Below are 21,782 nucleotides of genomic sequence, written 5' to 3' on the forward strand. Positions count from 1 at the left end.
TGCCTCACCACACTGCAGAGTTATACACAGATCTATAGACACACATGTATGTATGTAGTGCGTGTGTGGGGGATTTCAGGGGAATTTCCCACAATGAGCTGCTGTGGCAGTGGGTGTGAGGACAGAATTTTAAGTGTGGGCACAGCACGGTTATCTCCATGCAGCCGGAGTGAAATTGAAAGGTTAGAACAACTCGAGAAATTGAATTGAGAAAGTTCAGTGCAGAGGATATGTAAAATACAGTTTTGTTACTTCTCATAATTTCACAGTAGCAGAGGGTTTGGAATCGAGTACAGCCTACAGGAGTGTTCCAACCGTGCAGTGGACTCTGTTTCTATGCAATTAAGATAAAATTAGCTAAATATGCTGTATCGTCACATGTTGCTGGATCTCAGCGTCTGAGGTGAACGGACCCTGCAGTACCTTTGATTTGAGGTGTGACAGCTTGATGAGCCATCTGACCTGAGCTGACTTTGTGTCACAACTGGATTTTTTCTGTGGATCGTCTGTCCTCCCCTCGGGGCAAATGTATGTGCACAAGGAAGTCAGAGATCTGGGTTTGCTACGGAGCAGTCGGCTAAAAACTGATAAGGTTTACTTGCTAATAGACGATTCATCGAGGCAACTATAGCTTAACCTGAGTTCATTTTTCAAGAACAGTCTCCCCACTAATAACATCAGCTTCTTCATCCATTACGGAGAAAGTTAACAAGGCAGCGATGTGGAGGCTGAAATCATTTGCAGAGTACATCAGCTGAATAAGCTGCATATCAACTACCCTCAGTTATTGATATGAGCTTTAAAAAATTCTAAAACTCACATGAAAACACACTTAGCTGTTCTTGTTGTACATCAGATGCTATATGACTGAGACGTGATTGGGTGTCTGCTGCATCGTCTCACCGTACTGAGTCACCAGAATATGGGCCACGTTGCGGCCGGCTTCCACCAGGGTCCCCAAGAGGTTGAATGTGGGCTGGAAACCTTTCGGGCTGTGCTGGTCACTTAGCTGGACAAAGAACGCACACATTAAACATAAAAATACAATAACAACTAGGGTTGCAAAATTCCGGGAATATTCAAAGTTGGAAACTTTCCATGGGAATATACGGAAATTAACGGGAATTAACTGGAAATTTTGTGGGTAATTTATACTAACTGTATTTACCTTGTCATATACAGACATAAATGTAAACATTTTGTTTTGTCATAAGCTGATTTGAGCCCCTTTGGGCACTTGACTATATGCTTCTGCATCTTTGTGGCATTCTTAACATCGGTCTTTGCACAGTATTTGCAAATGTACACAGCCTTTCCTTCTACATTGGCTGGGGTGAAATGTCTCCACACATGAAATAGTGCACGTGGCATTGTTCTGTAGAATAAGTTGAGAAAAAAGCTTGTAAAAAACACTAATGCAATGCCAGGGATATAAATAGTTAGCTAAACAATTGGAATCGTCTTTAAAAATGTTTTACAATTGATGGATAAATGAATAGAAATAGGTTAGATAAACAATCCTCAATCAGCATGCTAATATATATTTTCCCCAGTAATATCATCAAAAACTTACCTGACTAGTCCTTGGGCTAATGCAGTAGTGTGGACTCAATAGCCCAGCTGTAGTGTGCAGGATGCTGGGAATTATCTGTGCATGTGATGGAAGAATGCACTGCACATGTGATGGAGAAATTCAACGTGCAGCGTGTGCTGCAATCTATACATCTTTAAAATACAGTTTTGAATGATGTTTTTATTGCTCAGCATTTAATTTGCGGTAACATTTTTTTTTCAAAATTCCCGAGCTTAACTTGCCATGGAAAGTTTCCAGAAAGTTTCCGGAAATTTACCGGAAATTTTCCGCCCCTTTGCAACCCTAATAACAACAGATGCACAACGTAAAGGAACTTGTCTGGAGGCAAATGGCACAGACCGATGCTCCTCAGCTATTCAAGCTGTTGGTTTCAGCTGGTTTCTCTCTCTCTGGTTTGTTGTTTGGGTTCAGCTGCTCTTGTGTTATTGCCTTTGTTTGTTACACTTCATCAAACACTCACTCAAACGCAGGATACCCAACTGTTGATTGACATACTTTAGTTTAATATTGTTTAATTTAATGAGTTGAAAGTCCTCTCCTCTTTGTCCTTTGACAACATTGACACTGTAGAGCTTCACACCGCATTAAAGTACAAGATCAATTCGATTTCAGATTCTCTAGATGGATGCAATCAATCAATCTAATCAGTTAATCTTTGAGTCCAAGTGAACATTTGTACCAGATTTGAAAAAAATCCCTCAAGATGTTTCTGAGCTGCTGTGCTCCCAAGACCAAACACATGTCTTGTAAGGTCACAGCGACCTTGAACTAACAAAAATACAAATACCTGGTGCAAAATACAAAAACTAATACAAATGGGAGCATTTGTGCCACATTTGAAGGAATTCCCCGAAGGCGTTCTTGCGATATTGTGTTGATAAGATTGAGATGGACAGACACACTGACAGATGGAAAACCAGAAAACATAATGCCTCTGGCCACTGGCTCCTGCCGGTAAGGAGGCATAAAAATGTGCTTTCTAGGGTATTCATTATTTCTTGTTTACTATATGTTGACAACAAATCCTGCTGCAACTACCTTAACACTCAACTCCAACACTCCTGTTTATTCTGCAGAGCCACTCACTTATTGAATTCTCTTTGTCAGAGCTCAGAGGACAAAGCTGCTTCTTTTTCCAGCTCTCAGTCATTAAATCTTTGTAGAGTCAATGGAGGGTTCTTTAAATACATTTCCCTTAGAATGGTCTAATTAGGCTCTTTTCGAGTAAAGTAAATGAGACTTGTCTGCACCTGTACTTGGTGCTATACATCTCTGTCATCATCAGTATACAGAGCCTTACTGTTTTCCACCTGCAGCATCAGCTGCTAAGGGAAGCTTTTCCACTACTCCCCCAGAGGTGACACAACAGCAGCAAGAGGGGGGGGGCGCACGCTGTCTGTTTACTAAACAACCCTCGTAGGATGCGTTGCTAGTAACACAGGTGCCGTTAAAATTTGAAGATGTTGAGTGTGATCCCGTGCCTGTATGTGAGGATGATGTCGCTCCGTGTGTCTCACCTGTTTGTCGATCTCATCCAAAACAAAGCGAAATGACACCTCGCTCTGGAGCTCTAAAAGCAGCTGAACCAGCACTGACGCACGCATCACAGACACACACATCAAACAGAAAAACACAGATAAGCATTCATTAAATACACATCAGAGTTTAACACAGTTTCACACTTCTAGGAAAATCTCCGCAATCTCCTGAAAAGCAACACGACAGTTTGAGGTGCATATTAAATAAAAAATGATGAGTAATCATCAGTTTTTTTAATTCTTTGTTTCCTTTAAGGATTTGTTAAGTCAATGTTATGACAGTGACACGTGTTATCTTACTGACATGTGTTGCTCTTCACAAATTCTTGGCCTCGTTCTGGTGTCAGTATTCTGTATGCTATCAACAGTTCATATTATTCATTAACATAACCTCTGACGTCATCATCACAAGGACCAGGTCAATCCAGGTAAAACCCCAGATCTCATTAACTGCTTGGGCTACTTCATTGATTCTCAAAAAGCGTCTCCTCACACACATAGGGATATATTCAGAATGCATTATTTATAGGGCTGAAATTAGGTTCACAATATGTTCTTCCCATGCATATTATCTGTGCATGAATCCAAAGCAGAGTCAGATGTAAAACACTCGACTAACTTCTGCAGCAAAGTGATCCCTCGGGCATTTTAAGACAGCTTCCATGAAATCATTCTGTCATTTGCAGTTACCAAAACGTTTCTGCACTTTAAAAGGCTTAGTTACAGTGAAACAAAATGTCTGTGTGCGACAAACTGCTTGTGTGCTGGGAAGCCGACATAAAGAGAAGACAGAGAAAAATCTGCATATAGCAGCATAGAGAACAGTAAGTACGTCAGCTGTGCACGGCACAGAAATGAAAGAATATCAGCATGAGAAAGGAGGTCAAAGCCTTCAAAAAATTTCATTTTCGATAATGGTACTATGGAGTCAATGCAAAATTACCTTAGTTACCAGCAGCGACCATTATCACAGTCACAAAGGGTGTGTGTGTGTGCAGGTCTCAGAAAACGACCGGGTGCATGTGTGTGCACTTTCAAATTGTCTGCATCTTATATATCATCTGCACAGAGAGTCTGTGCGAGTGAATGGAAGGATATGAGGAATGTCTTCACCTTGCTGAACCTTCTCCAGGGTGCTGACGTCCTCCACGGTGTGAAGCATCCCTGGGGACAGAACAAGAATGACACGCTAGATTTAAGCAGCAGGCTTCACAGACACATTGAAATGTACAGAGGTGCCATTGGAGGTATAATAAGAAAAATGAGGTTAGAATACTGATGAAAAAGGGGCGAGCAGTTTGGGTATGCTAGCTTTAGAGGATGCAAGGTACAGACACATTAAATGGGGATTTAAGTTGTGGAGCTTTGGGCTCTAACTGATCCTAAAGAGTCCTAAAACTACAGTGTGTATAAAAGCTGTGTGAGAGTCACAGATGTTACATAGTCTGTATGTTGGATTAGATTTAGACAAAGCGAGCTCCCTGCGAGCATGTAAACAAGTATAATGTGTAGTGGGGGGATACGAGGCATATTTTAAATTGGATTACGCTGCAGCTGAGTTCAGTACATCCCACAAGCACTGTAATGGCTCTTTTAATGTCTTGTCATATTTGGCCAGAGTCTTTACAGACAAAGCATTTTACCACATATCCGCTCATTGCACTAATTTGATCAGAAGTAAAATTGTATTGGCCCAACTACTTAATGCAGCAATAACATAGAGAAATTCATCAAGTGATGGGGAAAGTATCAGCAATGTCCTCTAATGATGCAAAACCATAACAAACGCACTGTGGTATAATCACAGCAGCGGTGGAGAGTATAATGGAATGAGTTCTGTACCGATTCATTCCCTGCGTAATGGCTTTGTCTAACTGTGCCATCGGCAGAGTATTCAAATGCATACATAACAAGCACAAAGAATAACAGTTAATTTATCCCAAAGGCTTTCACATTATGTTTCAATTGAATTCCCTTCTATTCTATTTCTAGACTTATTTCGTTTTTTAGTTGACAGTCGCTGATGTTTTGTGCCAGAGTTCTACAACTTTACTGGAGCTTCTTCAAACATAAGATTATTACTGATAACTTTTATAGAGAAAAGCTTTTAAACACAAACAAAACATGTCCATCTGACTATAATCCACATGAATGATTTGAGTGGGTCGGTTATTATAATAAACTATGGAATGGCAACAAGAGTTCACCTCAGATTTAATGAAGCTGTCATAAAAATAAACAGTTATATTGAAAGTGCGCTACCCAGTAACTAATGAAGGCCCAAATATCGACAGATGCATTGGTTTACTCCTACCATGATAACGCCCATAACGTGGAGGAAAACAGTAAATTTCTTTGTTATTTATTGGAGTCTTTTTTCTATTGTTTTGATAAACTAGAATTACATTTACTATTGTGAACAACCCTGTAGCTTACAGCTCAGGTGAAGTGATAAGATCTATCTGTCGATCTCTGACCTGGCAGAACAGCAAGGTTCCAAGAATGAGGCAGAGATCCAAGAAGATGGAAACACAAGTCAAGTGTCCAATGGAGAATCTGTGTTTACTGCGTTCCTGCAGATGCCTCTTGTTTTCTAACTAGTAACTGGTGCTCACCCATCAGTGAGGCTGTGAAACACATCACTAACTGGTGCTCACCCATCAGTGAGGCTGTGAAACACATCACTAACTGGTGCTCACCCATCAGTGAGGCTGTGAAACACATCACTAACTGGTGCTCACCCATTAGAGAGGCTGTGAAACGCATCAGGACTCTGTGGTCCTGCTGCAGCAGCTCCCTCATGGCCCCTGGAGAACACTTCAGCACCTCAGTGATACCAGACAAGGCAAAGGACTTCCTCACTGACTGGACAACACAGACACACGTAGAGAGAGAGGGGTTAAATAAAACCTGTACAAACAGGTAACTGGGAGAGGACGTGTTAGTGGATAACATCTTTAGCTTAACATTCACCATCTGGCCAAATAAACATAGTGGAGTGATTCACTTATATGTCAGTAAAACGAGCCGAGCTCTTACTGCCATGTCGTCACTCTCGATCATTTCAAGGACACAGGCCACACAGACCAGCAGCCCCCCCCCGCTCTCTGCAGTCACCAGGCTGCGGCTCCATTTGGGGTCGTGTCTGAAGTGGATCTTGTCATGGACGATTTCCCTGCTCGTCATTTCTGTCCCGTCACCTGAAGGAAGGAAACGGGCACAAAGTGGCTGATCAACACAAAGTGCAACTCACACAGGTGAAAAACAAGCTAGCTAGCTAGCTAGCTACTGCCACAAGTTTACAAGGAAGCAGTTTGTTTGTTAGCTCGCTAATTAGCAGCTGATTAGCAACTTACCTGTCCTGCTCTACAAAAGTTATGATGAAGCCATCATGTACGATATTTAAATTTAATTTAGTTCATTCGTTAGATGGATAAATTAATGAAGGAGATTAAAATCACATCAGTGATGCAAAATGGCGCCATTAGCCTTCAATCCCCCTTTTCAATCAAAACTTTATTGAACAATTATGTTTTGACAGAATGTACAAAAAAAAACTTTAAATAGCAAAAGTACTAGAGCACTGATAATATATTCCTCCTTTAAAAAAAATCATTAGTTTATTAAAATTAATGAATAATAGCAAACAATATCTTGAGGGGTAAGGTAATGATAGATGTACAAACTGTATATTTTTTTTACACTATTTAAAAGTTATAAAGATGGTACTTTCAGCGAGTCTTTATTCGGTGGACCTCTTCAGATTGAAAGGTTAATTAAAGAGCTAAACTGAATGAGGAGAAATGTGAAGTTGTGTCCAAACCGTCAGGAAAGATTCAGAGAATATGAGACTTTACATTCTTATTCTAACTCAACTTCTATTTTTATTTTCTCCTCAATGGTTTGTTCTTCCGCTGCGGAGTTCATTTATTTATGCAGCAGTAAAGTGCAGCAACAGTTCAAGGGTATAGCTCGTTATCTCATATTTCAGCCAAATGTTTATATAATTCACGTCCAAATAAAGTATCAGCACCAGTTTATACTCTAATGAACGTCAGTGGTGAATAATAAGCTGTGAGTGTGCGGTGGGATGCATGAGTTTGTTTTGCAGTATCATTTACTGTGAAAGCCACGATTCGGTTATCGCCATGACAACAAAAGCCTCTCGGCAACTGAGAGACAGTCTAATGATACGAGTGTGGGGGCGAGTATCAGCCACTACCAACATGTCAATGTATAATCTCTCTGTGCTTAAAACACAGTTCTGTGCACATCAAAGCTGCGCACGACATGAAATGAAGCTCGGTGTGAGTGTGTGTTGCAGTGTGCATGCATGAGTGTGTGCATGAGGCCAATCTCTCATAGTTTTTCAGTGTGTAACATGAGTTGCTCCAGCAAACCTACTGAAGGCGCAGTGCACTATGCGTGTGCAGGAAGTGGTCAAAGCCTTGTTGGGCTGACAGAGAAGAGAGGCAGACCTCTGTCAGCAAGGGGGAAGATATTACTTTCTAAAGTGTCCATTTGCACTTGGACAGGAGCTAAATCCGTCAGACTGTGCAGTTTTATTGGCCCCTGAGAGAGAGAGAGAGAGAGAGAGGAGAGGAGCCGACAGACAGAGAGAGAGACAGAGAGCCCTCCTCAGAGCTCAGGTGGGAGCCGACGCATATATCTGTCAGCTTTATTTGACAACCATTTCACACAGATAACTCTTCAGGGGCCGGTGCAGCACAGAGAGAAATGGATTCAGCTTCGGTCCGAGCACAAGTGGAGACGACTTAATAAACCGTAACATGCAAACATTTTCCACTCCATTGCTGGCCCACTGATTTTCTGCCATTTCACTACATATGTCTTAAAGCACCTGAGTGTTTGTCTCCTTATCAGTCTGCTTCACTGTGCACGATATGCATTCACTCACAATACATAATCAATTATTCGGAACACTTCAATATAGATAGACGACAAGGGCAGTTATTAGACACACTAGTTATCTAGTGTGTCTAGTGACACAGATTTCTGACAGTTCAACACCCAACTTTAAAACCTCTAAACCACAGATGTTCAACACCTACCGTGACCTTTTAACTGTCCCCATGCAAACACAGAGCAGGTAGGAACCAAAAGCAAGGGGAACGGAAATAAGAATATAAAAGTTAGCCAATAAAATACACATGCATACTTTTATTGTTCCGCAATTCCCTGATTTTACCTATTTCTATTTTTGTATTATTGTAGTGGGAGAATCCTACTTAAATTTCTGTGTATTTATAGTTTTGTATATTCTTTTTTATGTTTTTTTTATGTATTGTTAGGTTTTTAATGTATTTAACTTTGTTTTTATTTGTGACGCACTTTTTAACAATGTTTTGAGATGTGCTATATAAATAAAGATATCATTAATATTAACACAGATATTATATTTAATGTTGAAGCAATGTAAATTACTTCTGAGATATTATAGAACTTAATATGCAACAGAGTAGTATTAGTAGTATAGTATGTATATAAAAACGAGTATTAAGTTGTAATAAATAAAAACAACATGTCTACAGTAACTAAGGTTTCACGAGTTTCCAAGAAGAAGAAGAAGAGAAAAGTAGGAAGAGGGCGGGACAAGGCACGTGCGAGCGCGTTCGTGCATGTGCGTGCACGTGCACATACGTGTGAGTGTGCGTGTGTGTGTGTGTGGAGGCAGTGAGTCTCTGGTGCTGCGTTCAGGTGCGTTTCACCCTCAGAGGTGAACACTCCTGAGCTCGGGACGATGGATTAAATCCGATCCTCAGGTTTTCATCTATGACAGAAAACAACATCGAGGGAAACTGACGGTAAGAAGAGAGGAAAAGTTTTCACTCAGTATTTAACTTTTCAGGGCGAAGTTTTATTTTCATTTAACCTGGTTTAACTTCATTGTATTTTCACTTGGTGTTAGTTTACGGTACTTTGTTATTTGTCAATGATTTTATGACATAACGATATTCACATAGCATTCCTCAGGATGACATTAATTCAAGTTGTTCCAGGATGTGTTGTTCCTTGTAACTCACTTCTGAGTTGTGTTAGTTTGTTGTGTGTGTGTGATGCTAAATCATGCTCTTGTTGGTTTAATGTAGAAAAAGCATCATAATCTGATTAATTTGCAGTTTTTTAATTGCTTTAATTTATTTAACTGCAGATACAAGTAGGTAATATTTTCCATAATCCTTCACACATATGGATGTACTGCATTATTTCCTGGTGCATTCTTAGTATTATCATCAGATGTTTCCATGCACAACCTGTGAGCTGTAGCATTTAGCAGAGATTACAAAAAACGTCACCACAGTTTCAGATACTGACGTGCGACAAAAACCACAGTGACTCAATAAGTCTATTCATATTCATATGATTCATATCAGTACAGGTTTTTTTTTAATTGTCCACATCACCGCCCTGCTCTCGTGGCTGTTATTCACTCAGCTGCAATGCTGGCACACATTGCAAACACTTGCCTCAAAGAAAAAAGCTAAACACCAAAGCTAATCTCCTCTTTCAAATGTCTCGTCAGCACTTTCCACGACTGATGTAAGACATAACAAACAAACAGGGCAAAACTGCACCAATAACACGGGCTGGTATTACCCCCATATCCCAGCATCCCCCGTACAGACAGACACATGCACTCTGCAGGCCACTGAGTCACACAGTGAGGTAGCATGTGTAGTGGTAATGTGTCACCTGTGAGATGTGGCGTCATTGTGGCCGGAGCCATCTCATTGTGTCCTCAGATAGCACCAGCAGCCAGGGGAGTATTCAGTCTCACTCAGGGGCCGGACTGGACTTGATAGAGGGATGAAATTCAGAAAAAGCCCCCTGAAATTTGAGGCGATCCACTTTCCCCTTTGGACGGGAAAGAGGTGACGAAACACAGAGATGATAGAGTTTTATTATCCTGGGTTTTGAAAAAGATGCTCTTCAGATGTGAATGCTTGGGGCGTCTTATCTGTAGGGCTGTGAAAAGACAGTGGGAATGAGAAGGAAGACAAAACATGAGAGAGGACCCTTGTTGACTTTGTTAAGGAGACAAAAAACTATGCCACATTGATACGCATCAAGTGCTGAAGCAGAAATTGTGAAATGTGATTTATTACAGCAATGAAAATGCAATGGAATTGATAAAGAATCAGAAACAACATTACTGTAGTTGTGAGAATGTTTTTTTTGTATTCATTATATGAAGATATTGCCATTTATTTGGCTTTGCTACATGAGAAAGTTTATGTGGGGTCATTGGCTTTGTGGCGCTGAGAGATTTCATTCAGAGCAAATAAAAAACCTGGGCCACATCATAGAGAAGTAGAGAAAAGGAACAAAAGGAAAACTAATGAATGCTTCAAGGCTTTTTTTCATCTTGCAACTTTTATCCATTCATCCACCCACACAGCAGCTCCCCATGTACTCGCCCTTACAGTCAGTTTGCTTTTAATGTAGAATAATTGGTGTGAGTCTGACTGTATATTTTGTCCTTTTTTATTTCCTTCATTCTGCCTCTCGTTTCATTTTCACTCCTCCAGACCTGTAATGACTTTCACCTTTTCCAATACCCTCCAGCTTTCTCATCTCGTCTTCCCTCTCCGGTCCTTCTCTTCATGAACTAACCAATCTGTCACACCTTCAACTAGTTCTTCATTTTATCAGTCTCTCCATTGTCCTGTTCCTCCTCTGTCTCCTCTCCTGTGCTCTGCCTGTTCTGTCATGTCTGTATCCACGAGGAACCCCCCACAGCGCCGGCGCTCTCTGGGTCCCGTCTCACCCAAACGTTTATACAGAAACCTGTCCGTCAGACTGAGGGGTGGAGACTCATCGGTTGCTGGGGAAGTGGACACACCCAAGCACCTCAGCAAGTCTGCAGAGGCTGTAAGATATATTTTAATTGTCATTTTGATTCTGAAATGAAATGTCCTGTCCTCTTGACTGGGTTTTCATTATGGCTGATATATACAGTATGAATGTAATATCCCAGGCGAGGCTTTGATTTATGATTTGATTTATGGTTATATGTCCTAATTACTGTCTCAGCCACTCCCTCCTCCTTTGGAAAGTAAACCTCCTTCCTCTCTCGTAAAATAAATCTATGATCCCTCTTTTTCTATCTGTGTCCCTCACCCTGCCGTGGACCCCACTCTCTCTCTCTTGCTCCCTCCTGATCCCCATAAGTACAAAACCCTTTGGGAGGCCGTGGAGAACGAGGACACTTTGGCTGTGCAAAGCCTGCTATCCAGAGACCACACCAGCTGTGGAGGAAGAGGAGGAGGAGGAGCAAGCCTGTGGGAGAGGGGAGAGAGGAAAGAAAGGGACTGGGAGAGAGAGCGGGTGAAGGGGGTGAACAGGATGAGCGAGCAGGGCCTGGTCCCCCTGGACGTAGCGGCCCTCACGCACAACTCCCCTCTGCTCCATGTGCTGACAAAGGGGGGTGCCAGGCATAACCCCGTTTGTAAGTCTTATAAAATACCAAAAGTAACCAAAACTTCTGTCGTGGAATGATGTCACAAGTCCGTATTCCAATGCAAATCATATTCAGATCTTGTTGTTCCTCTCAGTGTGCCGACCGACAGAGTGGGCAGTTAAGCTGGACGCTCTGGTGGCACTGGCAGGTAAACGGGTGGAGGAGCGGAAGGAGGAGTTGGTGAGGAGGACCGGTGCCGGGCCTCAGGCGCAGGCTGACATCCAGAGACACATCCGCCTCTGGAGCCTCAGGCTGCAGCTGTACTGCCGGATGAGAGAGAATTTCCAAAACACAGGTCAGTGGCGTTGGGTCAGCTTGTGGCGTTTCTGGGACCCGGGGCTTGGGACACAAACTTGGTTGTTTTCTTTCTGTCAACACTTGTTAGTGATACAGACATTTTCTGTCCTCCTCGAACTCTGTCTCAACAAGTTGGAACTATTATTTTTCTAAAGTGCCCCATCACTGCTGCCAAAGGCCACAGTCATCAAGTATTCAGCCCAACAACCTTCTTAAGTTTCAGTGATTTCCCGACTGAACTCCTCGGTGGCCTCTAGAAAGTCTCGCTCCACCTCTTTTCACCTCATTCAAAATTCAACATACTGCCTTGCTTCGACCTTTCTAAACTCTTCCATGCCCTATACACCTCCTCCACCAGCTGCCTGTGGCTGCATAGATTAAATACCTTGTTGTTAGTGTATATACAAACACACACACACACAAACACACACACACACACACACAAACAAACAAGTAAAAATCCACCTCTACCTCCAAGAAGAGGTTTGATGCAACCTCTGTGTTGGTGGGTATTTCTTATAGTAAATATCCGATTAATTATCATCCATAATATTATAACCATCCAAGGTAGATTTACCAGATTGCGAAACGATGTTAGCCGCTCCATAGAGACCACAAGAAACTCTACACTACCCATAATCCTCAGGTGCAATAGCAACGTTTGCTGTTACCATGGAAATGTTTAAGCACAACCACGAACAATCATGTTTGCCACGATCAGATCCGCTCATCGTTTTGCGTTACGAAAGAGCAACCAGGATTTCCCATGATTCCTGTCGGTACCACATAGCTGGCAACAGTAATGCTACACAACTTACACACAACAATACAACGATTTATGGGATGTGTAGTTCTTTTTATGAGGATTTTCTCAGACGTCAATGGGAAAAAGGATTCGGAAACTTACTTCCAGAACCAGAGCCGTTCTAAAAGTGGGTTCTCGATGTTACGCTCCATTGGGCCTCTAGGTTTCCCTGCTCCAACCGGCTCAACTCATCTCTCCATTGGTTCAAACCCATGTTTTTTTTTTTGAATTCTGTGATAATGTCCCCCTCTGCACTTACTTTAATTGCTCCGTATAAACATCTCTGCTTTGCACTTATTTTATTTCTGGATAAAGCACTTCCAGTTTTCTTCCCTGACTGCTTTATGATGACAGCGTTAGTATTGAGAGGCGGCTGAGCACAATAGCTGAGTTGCTGCTCACTATTAATTAATTTAACGACCAACATAAACTTGTCAGCTGTCAAATCTGTGTGAGGGCAACGCTTTAATAATCAAATAACAACAGAGGTCGCTGGTGTTTGAATCAGGCAGAGTTCATCTGCTGCACAGTCGTCTGTGGTTGTTACAATTCATCACTGCTCAGTTTGAACTGTGCTCTGTCTTCTACATGTTTCACCCAGAGCTCCCCGGCCCTCCCAGTCACGTGTCCATCGTGGTGACCAGCACGTCCTCGTTGTTTGTGACCATCAAAGAGCCGGAGGGTGACACCATGGGGCTGATCACACGCCACAGAGGTAGGTGATTAATTACAAGAGTTTTGATTTACAATGGAGGGTTTGATGGATAGATACATGGCTGCATTGTGCTTGAAGGCCGACCCAACTTTGTTTTTTGTGTCCAACAACGGACGTTACTGTTAATGTTAGCTAGTGTGTGTTACCCCCCCGGTCTCTGACATGCATGGTTATTGCTTGTTCTCCCAACAGGTATAACAGCTCTGTATTTATTCATCTAGTTCGCTTCACTAAAAGTCAGCGCAGGCGCAACAAGTCCCCGACACTGTAAAACACTCAAGTCCTCACTTCTGCACGGGGCGGGGGTTTCGAGTTAAGCCAGAGAATAATCTGTCCGTGTGTTCACAGTGGAGTGGAGCACCTCAGCCAGCTTCAAACGCATCCTTTGCTCAGCCCAAGTTACAGAGACCAAGAACCCCTCCTATAGTGTCAAGGGACTCATAGCGGTAAGTCACGCAGTACACACACACACACACACACACACACACACAAGCAAACAGCAGGGCATCCACAGATTCTACCTGCAAACACACACACACACAGATATACAAACATATATTTAAATAGTTTGGTGACATGTAATTATACACACACATACTGTATAATACACACACACGATAGCTCTTGACCCACACACACACACACACTGTATTTATCTCTCCCCAATCATCATCCACTGTGCTGAACCACTTGTCCCTCTCAACTTAACCAGATGAATTCATAATGAGAGCAGTGTGTGATTTGCTTTGTCCCGGAACGGAGGATTCATAAGGTTAATGCATGGTAATAATTTGGCGGTCTGGTGCTTCTCTAAATGCAGGGAGTGCATTACTTTGTAAGAGTGAGTGCCTACAATGTGAAAGGATGGGGTCCGCCTCAGTGCTCTACTCCAGTCAGCGCTGCCCCCTCCAGTGAGTATACTGAACTGCAAACTTGGATGAATGTGGAGTTTCCACCGCGAAGGGGCTCCACTCTTTCTTCTCTTTGTCCCTGTGTCATGAAATCATTTGGCTGACACCAAGCGTGATGTGATTCCACTCATGGCTGCTAGATTAATGAATTATTAAAAGGTGGCACTGTGAGTCAGTGAGTGGGCCTTGTATCCATGACACTCAGAGTTTGAATTCGGCTCATAATCTTTCTTGCATTGCAACTTTTGCAATGGTAATTTCATTTATGTTGCACATTTTATTTACAGAAGCTATAATATATATATATAGAGAGAAACAGATGTAAAGGTGTAAACTACATGTCAGCCCCTCTTTTTTATTGCATTACTTTCCTCTTCATACTGTGATATTCTTGAATTTGAGAATAAAGAAAAATAAATATTAAAATAAGTGCAAACATGAGTCAGAATTGAAGCACAGTAGTGATATTAGTGATGTTCTGCATGTTGCACTCAGTTAAAATAACAAAATCTAACTGGTAATTCATGTAAAAGCAGACAGAATAGTCAGTACTCAGCACTCGCCTGCGGACGAGTTCTTAATGTCTTGGATGATTATGACTAATTGAAAAGAAAATGAAAGTGATGATTTCTCTCTTGCCTCCCCTGCAGCTTGGAGGGAGTGCACCGGTGTGAAGTCACAGTTCAGAAACCACGAGGGTCTAGTGAGGAAACTGCTGGAAGACGCCAGAGAGCCACAATACAGAGGATACTGCATAGGTAACACTGGGTCCTCAGATTATAAAGATCACTTATATCCAGGTTCTGATGGGTCCATAAGACTTTACACTGTATATATAAATATGTTTTATTGTTATAGTTTTACAATATTTGCTGTCAGTGTTATATAGTGTCATAAATATCACTGAATAGAATCAAATCTGTCTTAGTTTTTGTATTTAAATATATTAATCTTCTCTGTGCACTTTGCCTATATCTCAAGTTTGTAAAGGAAATGCATGAAAATATAAAAGTCAGATGAGCTTCAAAGTGTAAATTGCTTTTATTTTCCAAGTATTCTAGATGCACCAGTGTGTTTTGTCCTTGTTTTGTCTGTACATGAGTAAATTAATACACTGAAATGTCAGAGAACATATTGAATATCAGGAACATTGCAGCACATTCGTTGTGATATTCCTAATATGCTCATATTACTGTGTTTTACTGTACAGAGCTTTATATCCATGTTCTCCATGTGTCAACTCTTTTCACTACAGAGAGAAACCCTTTTCACCACCTTCACCCAATCAGAGCGTTTGCAGTGAATCTATTTTGGCAGATAAAGTGATTCTCACCCCATGTGATCCTCCTCTCCTTCTCTCCACAGAGAGCTCGAAGCCCCAGAGTCCCAGCAAGCGTCTGTCTGTGTCTCGAGGCATCAAACAACTCTTCCAGTCTGCCACCAAGTTTGTTCGCCTCCTACAAAGGTAGCGCTCCATCTGTCTTACCTGGCCAACTGTGCCGGGAGGGTTCGGGGGCGTTAGGGCATTAAGTTTGATGTGATTACAGCAGAAAAGTGAGTCCCAACTCCGAATCTGTTCAGCTCATTGAAAAAGAGCAGAAGTGGCATTGAAGCTGCTGCAGCCGCAAGATTGATGATGATGATGAGTCGCAAGTGACGGGTCAAGACTGAACTGTCACTTACTTTCAGTGGAGCACATTTAGCACATCACAGTAGATAAATGGGACGTCTCTGACGGAGGAGAAGGGAGCGCAGCTGTTATAGAGAGGAGCTACAGCAAAGCTTTAAAACAAGTAGAAGTTAATAAGACACACGTGAAACTAATGAAGGTGGGGCAGGTAATCAATATAGGTTTGAAACCAGACAACAAAAGAAAGGTATGAATCCAAAAATCCAAATATTCAAAACCAAAGTCCAAACATGAGGATAAATTAGTCCAAAAAACATAAATCAAAAGTCCAAAAAGTCTTTCAAAAGTTCAAATTTAAATCAGAATATTGAATTACCTGTTAGTTTGTCTGTAGATGATTTTATTTCATCTGTGTGTTTGGTCTCTTCTCATTTTGATCGGAATAGGGGCGTGTACTTGGCAACTGTGTTCTACCACAAGGAGAACATCCTGGTGACGGCTGAAGATCAAATCCCGCTGGTGGAGATCCAGTGCTGCTCCACCTCCATCACCCACGACTTCCTGTGGTTTGCTAAGGTGAACTGTTTATTAATCAACTCAGTCGTTATGTTATCTGAATTGGAGTTTGAAATCGATGTAAACTGTATATTTGTTGGTGGAAGCATTGACACCATGAAGGTTTTTCTCTTGCAGTTGTCCTGTGCGTGGCAACAAGTGCCCTGGCTCCAGCAGGCTCTGTTCTCTGCACACTCCTCCCCCTCCTCCCTCCTCCAGAACAGGCACAACATTTTAAGAGCCGTTTCTCAGCTGCAGGTAGGAAGTTAAGCGGCTTACTCTGCATGATAAGAATTATTACAATGGGTTAATTGTTTTTTTAATTACCTCTTTACATCACTTCTTCCTCCTACTCTTCAAACCGCTGCCTCTATCTCCGGCTCCAAACCTGTGCCCCCCACAACCTGAGATTCACTGCATTAATCCCTGATATCCTCATTTCTATTCATTCATTCATCCTCATGCTTCTGTTTCACCTCCTCACCCCACCTTTCTCTACCCGCAGTCTTCACTGGGAACGATGGACCTGGGCCAGGTGCACTACGAACCAGTGAAAGACCGGCAGGGCAACGTACTCCTGGTGACTCTGAAGGAGTTCCCAAGTCTTCCCAGGTGAGACTGAGCCTTTTGTTTCATTCTGTTAATCCCTCAGCTTGTATTTCCTCCACATAGAGCCCATGATGATTCTTACTCTAACTCTAACTCCCCCCCCAGTCCTCCCGACCCTCCGCTCCACTGGATGCCCTTGACCCGTCTGGAAAAGAACCGCAGCAGAACTCCTCTCCTGCCTGAGCCCACCGCCATGGACATGCTCTTTGCACAGCTCAGGGTGAAGCTGGATATTTATTTGTGTTTGTGTATGTGTGTAAAACAAGAACAGCAGAATATATTGAACACTCAATTCATTTTGTCTGAGTGTTTTCGCCACTATATTATTCAGCCATGTTTTTGCACAACTCAAACAACCCCAGACATGCACTTGAATTAATGAACCCACAACAAAACAAAACGAGATGAAGGAAACAGAAAGGCCTCTCAACACTACATCTGAATAATGTCTCTTCAAATCAGCAACAACATGTGTCTCTCTTGTTGTGCAGGAGAAGCTGTCCCTCCACAGGCACAGCATCCAGTGGGCCCAGCCGGGTCTGTACGTGGGCATCCTGAAACTGTGCAGCTCGGTAGAACAGATCCGGGTCCTGGTGCCTCAGAGGCTGCCCAATCTGCTCTGCCACACACGGGTCCGACACAACGCCCACGTGTCCAGGTAACACGAGCACTGCTGATTCCATCCGAAGAACCACATCAGTCCTCCTCCATATTGAATAGTGCAAATCATACTTTTATCGTTGACAAGCGTTCTCCAAAGCAAACTGTACCAGGGTGTAGAAAAACTCACATGCTTTAAAAAGGATAGTGTAAAGTTAGTAGTTTTGGAATTACAAAGGAATATAGAATTTTTCCCTTTCACCTAAATCTCACACACTGGACCTTTTATGTAAAAATATGATGAATACTACACAAGTTAATGGGCCACAACGTGCAGAATACAGATGTTTTATACCTCGACTGTCTCAGGAGTCACCTCTGGTCTAGTGATGTTTAATTCGCTGCATTGATGTGCGACAGAGACGAGTGGGCGTGGCTCCAGAGTCATGTTTACACCACGACCAATGGCAGCACTCAGAACCTGTTCAGCGGCGACGACGAGAGCTTGATGGAGAACAGCGGACTGGTGGAGTTCGTCAGGTCCCTGAGAGCAGCCATCACACATCTCCTGACCAAGCTCAACATCCCCCTCTACAGGGTAAAACTCCTCTCAAACAGCCGCCTTCCACATGCTCCTTTATGCCGGCATGTTGATATTCCGTTGTGCCGTGTCCCCCACAGGCCTACCAGTACGGCGTGTACACTCGCGAGCTGCTGCAGTTTGGAGAAAAACTGTCCGTGCTGCTGCTGCTGCCTCCCAGTGAGGACTTCAGCTCCAGTTACTGGCCCCTGATGGGCACCAAGGAGCCCGGCCTCACCATGCCGCTGCAGATCTTTGAGCTCGGTGGGACAAACGACCGCAGTCCATTGATGGAAGTTTTCTTTGACTCGTTTTCTCTCCTTTTTGATGTCGAGGTTTCTCTTTTCTTTTTCGTCCCCAGTTCACTTCTGGACGTACGAACGCGACTTCCTGTCCCAGTACTGCCAGGTCTGGGTGAGGCTGGAGCTGGACACACATCTGGCCCAGCAGGCTCTGCGGGAGGCGCTGGACACCAAGGAGGTGCAGGAGGCCCGAGAGCGGCTGAACTGCATCACCGAGCTTTCCCATGTGAGATCATGAATGTGTTTGTCCGCTTGTCTTTCCCCACATCTCTTCCTTTCTGATTAATATAGCCTCAATGAGTAAGTAAGAGATAAGGCTTTAACTAGAATTGACCAAAGACCCATAATATTCTATATTTTCAATATTACACCTAAAGACCTTTCACCAGATTAAATAACCTGTGTTTTCTTGCCTTGTCAGCGTCTGGATGTGGTGTGGAGGGACGCCCGCTGGATCATGGACTGTCTACAGTGCGTTCGGTCCAAGCAGTGGGTGGGGGCAGTGCCTCTGGGTCTGGTGATGGGCGGAGACCCACCGCCACGTCCTGATGATGAAGACGAGGAGGAGAGTTTGACCGTCAGACTGACGTGGCCCAATCGGATGCAAGTACAGAGAGCCAATACAGGTACGATGATGATGTGGGTGTAGATAAGTCTTTTGTAAGACTAGTGTAGAATATTCATATTCCAGCACCACGTTAGAGACTGAGGCGGGCAAACGGTTAAATCATATAATCTCTTGCTGCGTTCTAACCCCATGTGTGGAGACAAACTCCAGGAAATGTCCAGACCAAATTTTCCAGACATTTTCTTGAATGATGCTGTAAATCAAAGACTAAGACTTTTTCCACGTTTCCCTTTCAGAGAGTTTAGTCAGTTCCACTCAACCAAACGTCGTCACTGCCGAGGTCTCCCCTCCAGCAGGAATCACTGTCGCTACTGAAGGGTTCGCCAAACTGGCGTCAATGGAGGGCGTGGCAAAGGGAGGTTACCCTGTGGACATCACCGCCCAATCAACTGCGGACTTGACCAACATTGGCCCGTCTGAAATATGTGCAACCACTTTAATCGAGTCTGGACTAGAGCCTGGTGCCGTCGCACAGATGGACGTAGGGTTCACGGTTCTGGACGCGCAGGAGGCCTACAACAATGAACAGGACTTTCCTTCCAGCATCACTGAGGTCATCCGGCCGATGGAGATGGCGGAGTTAGTGGACATCCTGCCGACCCTGAGTCTCATCGAGGAGGAGACCTCCAGTGGTCCGCCCACACCATCAGTCATGGACGTGCTGGAGAGCTTTGGACTGGGGATCGATGAAAACAACACGTTGTTCGACTTGGGGAACTCCGGCTTGATCAGCGGAGCCGGGAGTCTCTCCCAACACAACCTGCACTGTAACAACAGCAGCGGGGGTGAGGCCCACACTGAGAATGTGGCGTCACAAGAACAGGATGCGTCGGCTTCTCGCGGCGTGTTGAAAGCCACCGGTGGTGACTTTCCAGTGAGAAGCCAAGTGGAGTGGGACAGACCCTCCAACAGCTCGTCTTGATATCGACTCAACCAACACAACTACTTTGAACTTGTGTCATTTTGAAACCACAGTGGGCTGCGCGCCACTGGTTCGTAGAGAAAATAGAGTTTTAGGTTTGAAAATTACTTTGGATCAGTTACAGTTTATCTGGATTGCTAAGGCCCCTTTAGGCTACATCCATACTACAACGTTTTCCTGTGAAAACTCTGCTGCAGTTACACCTGGCGTCCACACTACTCCGGAGTTTTAGAGCCGCTAAAACAGAGAAGTTTGGAAACACTGCCGGCGCCTTTTTAGTTTAAAAACTCTGGGGCTGCGTCAGAGTCCGGACGAGCAGAAACAGAGATGTTTGGGAAAAGAAGATGTAGACACACAACTTGCTGATTGGGTCTTTTCAGTCACTCCATCCACACTACTAGTATAAATAAAACGTGGTAGTATGGTTGTAGCCGTAATGAAAGTGGAATTTACTTGATCATCATCATCATTGCCTTCCTATAGCTTAGCAGAGGTTTTCTTTTACTAATTTGTCTTTTTTTTTACACCCTCTTTCAAAACAGTTTCTCATGCTAAGACCAAAAATCGCCCTTTTCACCTGTGCTAGACAAAAGGAAAACATCTGTTCACAGCTGTATGAATCTCTAATGGAACTGTGTGAGGCTCCTTTGCAGAAATCTTCAGTCAGTCTTTATCCACCTGTTTTAAAAGATGCCACGTCTGTGTTTCTCTTTGGGAACATGGATCAAAATGTATGGATGAACTAGTCAGATATGTTAAATAGTCATATTTAAAAGTTAGATTGATTTTTATTTTACTATGCATGTAGTAGGGGGTCCCCCTGGCCTGCAAGACGTTGGAGACTCCTGGTCTAGATGCTCAAAGACATGGACACACAATGACCTGCAGACAAGATTCAAATAAATAAAACTTACTTCGAAAACGTCTCTGTTTTTATTGTTTTCAAGAGATGCTCTCGAAACTGTGTAAAACGTGCAGGTGCAGAGCAGCAGGGTCACATCTCAAGTGATATCATACATCTCTTGTGCTTCTCGGACTCAAACTGTGATGGTGAAACATGTAACAGACACACAACGGACAGTGAGTCTGAACTTCTTCATGCTGTGTTTTGTATTTTGTTGTTCACTGTGTAACTATTGAATGAAGGGAAATTGTGATGTTTGATATTTGCTTTTGTCGCAGGTGTGGACAGCTTGTGTTTCTCTGTGTGTTAACCGTCTGGAAAAAGGGGCGAGTGGACAAAATTGTTGAAGCAATTGAGAAAAACTGTTACAGGGGGAAAATCCAAGTGACTCTATAGACACAACTTCATCTAACGCTTCGTCACAGCTGATCTGAAAATGGAAAGTGAGAAGAGAAAGACACTGTTACTCGACTAATAACAATAATATATGTGGTTTGAACTTCTCTGGACCTGTAGCTGATCGTTTCTCATGTCCGGTCCAGCAGAGCTTCTTGTGTGTCTAGTGGCCGTTCTATCACTTGGAAATCCATCGCACTCACTACAGCGTGGGGGGGGCACGTTACTGATTTTTGGGGCTAGTAATAAAAAACAACTCAAAGCTGAAACACTGTGATTCTGATTTGTTTGACTTCTGTGAGTTTTTAATTGAT

The 21,782-nt window shown here is 43.1% G+C and overlaps 2 protein-coding genes across 2 annotated transcripts in view; one reads left to right on the plus strand and one right to left on the minus strand.

The window, feature by feature from the left end:
• The window catches only part of LOC118123589 (meiosis inhibitor protein 1), a 35,831-nt gene extending 29,505 nt beyond the window's left edge, over window positions 1–6,326 (minus strand). Inside the window, exons 1-5 of the mRNA XM_047343991.1 lie at window positions 6,166–6,326; window positions 5,874–5,997; window positions 4,213–4,296; window positions 3,112–3,185; window positions 904–1,009 (exon numbers count right to left, since the gene is read on the minus strand). Of these exons, the coding sequence (XP_047199947.1) occupies window positions 904–1,009; window positions 3,112–3,185; window positions 4,213–4,296; window positions 5,874–5,997; window positions 6,166–6,318 (541 nt within the window). The 5' untranslated portion in view covers window positions 6,319–6,326. The remainder of the gene's footprint in view (window positions 1–903; window positions 1,010–3,111; window positions 3,186–4,212; window positions 4,297–5,873; window positions 5,998–6,165) is intronic.
• A 2,480-nt stretch (window positions 6,327–8,806) lies between these two features.
• LOC118123107 (ankyrin repeat and fibronectin type-III domain-containing protein 1) lies at window positions 8,807–21,737 on the plus strand. The gene is made up of 19 exons (XM_035180245.2): window positions 8,807–8,957; window positions 10,683–11,025; window positions 11,326–11,602; window positions 11,709–11,909; window positions 13,318–13,431; window positions 13,780–13,877; window positions 14,252–14,342; window positions 14,993–15,100; window positions 15,708–15,807; window positions 16,419–16,548; window positions 16,666–16,785; window positions 17,033–17,139; window positions 17,242–17,356; window positions 17,628–17,794; window positions 18,157–18,334; window positions 18,418–18,580; window positions 18,678–18,844; window positions 19,040–19,244; window positions 19,483–21,737. Exons 2-19 carry the CDS (start codon window positions 10,864–10,866, stop codon window positions 20,166–20,168), a joined length of 3,189 nt encoding a protein of 1,062 aa, XP_035036136.1. The 5' UTR covers window positions 8,807–8,957; window positions 10,683–10,863; the 3' UTR covers window positions 20,169–21,737.
• Window positions 21,738–21,782: the final 45 nt, after the last annotated feature.

The sequence above is a fragment of the Hippoglossus stenolepis genome, chromosome 16 (genome assembly GCF_022539355.2).
Source record: "Hippoglossus stenolepis isolate QCI-W04-F060 chromosome 16, HSTE1.2, whole genome shotgun sequence".
NCBI lineage: Eukaryota > Metazoa > Chordata > Actinopteri > Pleuronectiformes > Pleuronectidae > Hippoglossus > Hippoglossus stenolepis.